The 7,661-nt window shown below is 35.5% G+C and overlaps 1 protein-coding gene and 1 long non-coding RNA gene across 2 annotated transcripts; both read right to left on the bottom strand.

Moving 5' to 3' along the window:
• LOC107616937 lies at nucleotides 247–997 on the bottom strand. The gene is made up of 3 exons (XR_001614711.2): nucleotides 910–997; nucleotides 706–827; nucleotides 247–530 (listed from the first exon to the last, which is right to left on the bottom strand). It is a non-coding gene; the product is annotated as an uncharacterized LOC107616937 (long non-coding RNA).
• On the bottom strand, nucleotides 2,635–6,108 carry LOC107619612. Its single transcript, XM_021110691.1, has 6 exons — nucleotides 5,722–6,108; nucleotides 5,176–5,192; nucleotides 4,308–4,399; nucleotides 3,960–4,179; nucleotides 3,786–3,852; nucleotides 2,635–3,187 (listed from the first exon to the last, which is right to left on the bottom strand). Exons 1-6 carry the CDS (start codon nucleotides 5,799–5,801, stop codon nucleotides 3,154–3,156), a joined length of 510 nt encoding a protein of 169 aa, XP_020966350.1. The 5' UTR covers nucleotides 5,802–6,108; the 3' UTR covers nucleotides 2,635–3,153.

A 7,661-nucleotide genomic window follows, 5' to 3' on the forward strand; every position in this document is an offset into this window, starting at 1 on the left:
ATGCCTGATTGACACCCCCAGATATTTGTTCATGAAAATGTTGGCTACATTATAGAGGAAACCCTTCAGTGGTATATGTATTTGGTTATGACAGAGAATTTTTTTTCAAATTTTTTAGCAAGGCTAGAGACTCGGCTTATCACATATGTTGTTAAAATATTAGAACTGCTCCTATCACATGTGGTAAATAGTTTTGGAATATTCTGATAAATTCTCTGGCTGTGAAGCTTTCCTCCCATTGATAAATTTTAAGCATTTGAAGCTTAGGAAGCCCTGAGAATTTCAATTAAAATAAGAAAAACAACATTCACTTAGCATAAGGTCCACATGATCTCCTACATTTTTACAAATTACTGATCTATAATTTGGAACATTCCTCTACAACCTTTTTCTACAGCTAAGAGCATAAATTAAATAAGGTTATCCACATCAAACACATATTTATTGGTGTTTGTTATAAGCTGGAACGGTTATCATCAGATATGGTCTCTTCAGAAGATGTGTCACTGTTTCTTAACATTGGTTTTCACCTGCAAACGAAAAGAGCCCGACATGTTATGATCACTAGGTAGGACAAAGACGTGAAGAATTAATAGAACTATACAACAAACCTTCAAAAAGAGAAAGCCATATTTGAATGAAGGCTTGTGAAAGCATAATTTTAAAGGAACCTTAAAAAAATGTAGATTTGATGTTCAACTATACCATTGTTCTTCCAGCATGCATGCTGTAAGGGACCCAGGAGAACTGGAGTTGCCCCCTATTTTCTTTCAGACCATGTCCTGGAGTTGCTATGCCCAAATTAAGTTCAAGATTAGGAATGCCACCTGTAGAAAACAAACACATTCAATTTTACAGTGACATTAGTCACTTGTACATTAAGAGGAGCAAAATAGATCATTGTTATACCTTCATTGATGGCTGGAGATTTCATCTCTCCTTCATATGTACTTGCCTCAAAGTTAGTCACTACTTCCCTTCCATTGCATTTGATAGCAGCAGCCTTGTCATAAGCCCTGAATTCCAGAAAATCAAAAGGGATACACGTGTTGGATTGGAGCCCTAGTGAGCTTGAAAATTTAGGGTAATAAATTCAGTGCAGGTAGAATGTAATTCACGTATCACTAGGACCTTGCAGCTTCTACTTCGCTGTCGAATAGCCCAAGATATATATACCTGCATCATGAAAAGCATCGCAATCTCCATAACCAAAACGCCTTTTACCAATCCACTACAAGAAAAATACCCATTCAGGTACACTTAAAAAGTGTAGCCAAAAGTAAAAAAAATGATGCCTTAGACTACGGCTACGCTTTCTGGGCTACGGCTACGCTTTTTATGGTGATTCCTATTCGGCCGTTGCCTATTCTCAAAGGCTACGCTTTTCTGCACCAAGGGCTACGCTTTTGGCATTTGGAAATAGGGTACGCTTTTTAAGTGATGCTGTCCAAGAGTGGGCTACGCTTTTCAGCTTCCATTTTTGCCAGAATAGGCTACGCTTTTCAACGCTACTGCATCACTTGTAAAGCGTAGCCACATTATATACCATGGCTACTGGCTACAAGTGTAGCCTTAGTGGAGAAACAATCAAGGAGCCTAGTGAGGAAATGAACTTGAAGCTCCATGGTGAGGAAGAAGAGTTGAAGCAAGAAGTGCAACAAGAGGAGAAGGTAGAGATTAGTGAACAAAAGAAAGTGGTGGGTGGATGTTTAGGATATGTTGAGTACATCAAGGAATCTCGAGTTGAAGAGCCCTCTTCCAAGGAGTATGGAAGAGATATCAAAGAGGAGAGTAAAGTTGCGGATGTAAACGGAGAGTTGAAGGAAATTAATTAGGAAGTGGATTCCATCACTAGTGATTTTTTGCCCACATTGATCAATCCCCTTGACGACCTTGTTGAACCTTCTCCCGGTGGACTAAAATGCAAGGTTGAGGATGATATGCAACCTCCAAGACCTATTGTGAGTAAAGAACTGGAAGAAGTGTTCCAAGCAACAAGCCCTCCTATCTATGATGATTCCGCAACAACATATGATCCACTACAAGAAAAACACCCATTCAGGTACACTTAAAAAGTGTAGCCAAAAGTAAAAAAAAATGATGCCTTAGGCTACGGCTACGCTTTCTGGGCTACGGCTACGCTTTTTATGGTGATTCCTATTTGGCCGTTGCCTATTCTCAAAGGCTACGCTTTTCTGCACTAAGGGCTACGCTTTTGGCGTTTGGGAATAGGGTACGCTTTTTAAGTGATGCTGTCCAAGACCAAAGGCTACGCTTTTCAGCTTCCATTTTTGCCAGAATAGGCTACGCTTTTCAACGCTACTGCATCACCTGTAAAGCGTAGCCACATTGTATACCATGGCTACTTTTTATAAGTGTAGCTTTTTTGTACAATATAATATTTAATAATATGATTACATATATAATTCTGTATTTTTAATTAAATGAGTTAAATCTTATAAAATAAAAATAAATACACAATTATACTAAATTAAAAAATATTCTAGCAAAGCATAGTAAATACATTCTAAAGATTCACAAGCATTATAATGATATAGTATATTAGTACATAAAACAATAGATCCAACTATCCAATTGAACAATCATTCAACAATAGAAAAAAAAAATGAAACATGTCTAAAGTCTAAACTACTAATTTCCATGTATCAATGAATATAAAGAGGATTACAAATTAAGTCTAAAATTAAAATAAATAAAAGAAAAGAGAATAAACAAAGACTTTAGTGCCCTGAGTACTAAGTTCCTATAAGTTGTGTGTGCCTGAAAATCATTTGAACATACCCCACAAAGAAAGAGGATTTTTTTGTTGGAGCCACTTATGTTGCCTGCTAGTGCCTTTACAAAGTGCTGAATAAATTCAGAGTGCCCTTCATAAGTGGCGGCAGTAATGAGATTACCATCCACCACTGTTGCTAGTGTCTGGTTCAACCCAATGAGCACCAGAGGCAACCGGTGCTGGTTTAACAGGAGGAAAAACGGTAAATTTGTGATCTTTAGCTACACCTGCAGCCGCCAGAATCAATTGTCCGAGGCAAATGGAAGCAAGTGCTTTTCCAGAACTGAAAAGCTTGATCACCAGTGCCACAAGAGGATCATGAGCAAGATACTCTGGCGCTCTTCCACCCAGTAACATTACCCTGTCATAGTTTGCAGCATCAATTGAAGTCTGGTGGGAAGATATGCACATAGAAAAATTAGGAATAAGGTAGAAAAACTAAAGCAAAAGTGTCAATGCACATTGGTTATCTCTATAAAGCAATTAAATAAATCAATGCAGATCAATTAAATAAGTGCCATATCTGAAATAATGAACAAGCCATAAACTAAAGGTACAGTTCTGATCAAGCCCAGAAAAATATAAGTTAATAACAAGAAATTAGCCTTATTAACCAAAGCTGGAAGTTCAGAAGAAATAGAATAAAAGTCTGCATATATATCAGCAGGTAGGAATATTCATAAAGATCACAATAAAAATCTGCATATATATCAAAGCTGCAACTGAATTGAGAGATACCACTTCAAAGTGATTTCAAATTCAGAAGCAATAATATTCACAAAAGAGAAAAGTACACTCATGCCACTCAAAACAAATTGCTGTCAATCAGAAATTCAATATTCTTCCTTTAATCTTCTTTTGAATGATTTTCAATGGTTATAGCCTCCTCAACAAAAAGGATAAAAAAGATCTCTCTTCTCCACAAGTTCAGATCAAATGCAGATTGACTGAATTGTATTCAGAATAATTCTTCCATCAGACAAAGTACCTTGAAGGATGATTTTGTATTGATGAGACAGCAGAAGGGAAGTTACCAACAAATTTTACTCGATCACCTGCAAATTATTTAAGCCTCATGTTAACCTTTAGGTGCTATGCAATATGTACAATAGGAAGTAAATTTGGAGATAGTTGCTCAATTTTTAACAACAAAACAGCACACCTGTTTTAATAGTAGTGCCTTTTGATGAAGCAGTAGAAACCTCCTGCTTCAGCATAGCCTGAGAACTTATTGTGGATCCACCCACAATTTCAGCATCAACACTAGAAGCTGGTTTACTATGTTTTAAAGAAGCAGCATGTGTACTTCTCTTGGCCAACACAGATGGTCGTTCAGGCTTTGAACTTTCTTTAGCAGAATCAACTTCCTTTGATGGAGTTCCCTGAAATATCAATCACATAACAAAAACTATTATTATTCTGCTTATATTAACAGCGATTTAGGAAGAAATCATCTCAACAATACAAACAGATAATAAGAAGTAGCAAAAGAATATCTGAGAAAATGTACACCAGGTAGTGAAAGGGAATCCACAATTAGTAGCCTTGCACCAAAATGCTTTGCAAGTGCCTTGGCAAGAGTCTCCTGATATATATCCGAACCTACACAGGAATCGCTTAATGAGAGCACTTCTTGATTGCAGAAAGGGGAAAACAAAGCATTAACAAGAATGAAGGAACTACCTGCAACTAAATAGAATAAGGCTAATAAGGCTAATTTCTTGTTTGGTTACTTACTTCAACTGAGATAAAATCTGAATCTGAATTATATATCAGCAGAAAAACCACAAGAGAAGGACAGATCAGAAAAGTCTATACTTGTTAACAATAATTTAGAAACAAGTTAATCAGATTTATATTTTGTAACTCATTAACATAGATATATCTAACTGATTTGGATATCTATGTGCACAAAATTTGCCAAGAAGAATTGAGAATGATAGAACTACTGGCATCCATATTTGGAACGAATGTACAGCTAAAGAAGTGCACAAATAATATTCTAAATACACTTAACTCAGTTTCTTATATGACATATTTAATTACTAGTTATAAAATAGAAGAGAATTAAGTGCATTTGTATGCCAAACTATTAAAAAAGCATACACTTATTACTTTTTATTACTTTAGTTTAATTTTTTTATGTATGACTATTAAAAGGCAAGAAAATATATGTATAGATATAAGACCATTGAATAATTGAAACTATTAAAACATATGTCCTCATATCACTCACTCTCTAGCAAGCTCTACATAAGACCATGCACCATCCTTTAGCTTCTCATCCAATCATAATCCAAAACAAATTAAATTAATTTACACACAAATCAAATCAAAACACATGGAATTAGTTAACAGATAGAGTGAAGAGGAAGTACCTATCATAAATTTGAACATGTTACATCATAGACGCCATTCTTTGCTGATCAGCTTCTGGAAGTGATTCCAAACCAGTTAACATGCTCTTATCCATGATTCACTTCAATTCAACTCAACCTAGTGTTCTTCATTCACATTAATCAAATATATCACACACCTCAAGCAATTATAGTACATCCACTTCAATCTCGTTAATTAAAATAAAATAGTAATAAAACGACCTGTGGAGACAGAATCTCTGGACCAAGACAGAGGGAGCAAAGGCAACCGGGGAGTTTAGAGAAGAAACTCAAACCCCAGGAACAAAATTAAAACCAGTTAACTAACAATAATATAGGATGAAATAATCACAAACAGCACAATATAATCACAATTAAGTCACAAAAGCACAAAGAACAGCAGCACAGCAGCATATTTACAATTAATAATCACAAACAGCAGTAAGAGCTAATCAACAATCAATTAATCAATGAATGAAAAATTGAAAACATAAATCATTCAAGAATAATTCAAAGATCAATAACCCTTAGGAACAGAGCATGGACCTTCGAAGACGGCGAGCTGGCGACAAACACGACGAAGGACGACGGCGAAGAACTGCGAAACAGGACTGGAAAGCAAACATTGGCGGACGACGGATCGAGGGACCTTGAGAACGACGAACCTAGTGGCGATCTTGAGCGCGACGAGCGGCGACGGTGAGATTGATGGCGGCGCGATGGAGGCTAGGGTTTTCACAACCTTACAAGGAAGAGCTGCGAGATGGATGAACGGCGGCAGAGCACGACTAAGAACGATGAGCAGACGAGTGAGACGGTGACAGTGGCGCACGATGAAGGAGGGCACAATGACGGGGAGATTGAAGAAGCGGCTAGGGTTTTGTTATTTGGTGCTCTGGTAGGAAAGAAGGAATGACGAAGATAGAGTGCAGGGCTTCTTCGATGATGAGAAGACATAAAAAGAAACAAAAAAAATTCACCAAGTGTCCTATACATGTGTATTTGGCATTTTTTACATTAGGCAGCGCTTTTAAAGCGCACCCAAAACTTAACAAATATGCTACTCTTTAAAAGCGTTTTCTTTGGTATGAAAATTGTATTTATAGATATCAACATAAGGCTACGCTTTATAAGTGATTTCTATAATACCTAAGGTTACGCTTTTTAAATGATGCCGCATTTGTGTATCCTTTTCTCTTATAAAAAGGCAACACGGAGAAAAGCGTAGCCTATTCTATGAATAGGCTACGCTTTTCAAATGTAGCTTAAAAAAAGTGTGGCTGAATGGGTATTTTTCTTGTAGTGATCGTTTCTTTGAAACATGCATTTTTTTGTCGGAGCAGGACTGCTAACCTTCGACGGAGATACGACCGCAACCGGCGATACGACGGCAAGAGCAAAGACGATGGCAAGTAGTGACCCGAAGACGAACTGGTCCAAGCCACCGACAGAGAAGCCAGCGAGGATGGGGACGACGTGCCGAGCTACCTGGGTTCCGGAAAGGGGGAATAGAAAGAAGCGAAAGTGCTGAGAACCTGGGGAGGACAGCGACAAAGAACCTAGGGCTGGGGTTTTGCCGTTTTGGTTTGGGACTTTCAATGCTTTGCTTCAGAAGGGGGGCACTAATGATTAGGAGAATTGGAGAAGATAAAGAACGATTGATTTTTTATTTTTTTGATATGTTTTGCTTTGCTTAAGAGGGAGGGGACGAATGATTAGGGAAATTAGAGAAGATAAAAAACGATTGATTTTTAGTTTTTTTTTTTTTATGTTTTTGTTTTGTTGTTTAAATTATTTGAAACTATAAAATTATGATTAATTGAATTCTAAAATTTGATTAATTTAAAAGAGTATTTTTGTCTAATCAAATAAAATAAAGATATGTCACCAAAAAAATAAAATAAGGATATTTAAGATTTTTTATAAAATTAAATAAAAATTATATTTTTGTACCTTATTATTACTTGTCTATATTTTAAATATATCGGTACATATAAATTTATCATTGTACCGTAACAAACACCTAAATTTTATTATTATTTTAGATGCATGCATCATCCACTAAATGAGTGTTGTAACTTGAACAATTGAAAAAAATTACATGTTTGTCCATTTTTTTTCGAATTACGGCGAGTATATATAAAAGATAGATTGTACCATCATTAGAGTATAATTTATACTAAAAAATCAGTTAAAATTATTGTTTTTGATCTGCAATTAGCTATCAATATTCAAGAATTGAATTTTCTTTTCATGTTTCAGAGCAAACAAAAATAAATAATTGCAATTCCAATGGGAATTCTAATTCTCACATTTACTCTATTTATAAATTAGATCATTTTCGGTCTAATTTTCAATTTCATTCTCATAGTTATAGTTTTAAAAATAAAAAAAATCCAAAATATTATTACAAAAGTATTCAATTCTTTTTAATAAAGATAAATTAGTAAAAATAAAATTAATAAGAATTAAATTCTATCAAAATT

The sequence above is a fragment of the Arachis ipaensis genome, chromosome B09 (assembly GCF_000816755.2).
Source record: "Arachis ipaensis cultivar K30076 chromosome B09, Araip1.1, whole genome shotgun sequence".
NCBI classification, from domain to species: domain Eukaryota; kingdom Viridiplantae; phylum Streptophyta; class Magnoliopsida; order Fabales; family Fabaceae; genus Arachis; species Arachis ipaensis.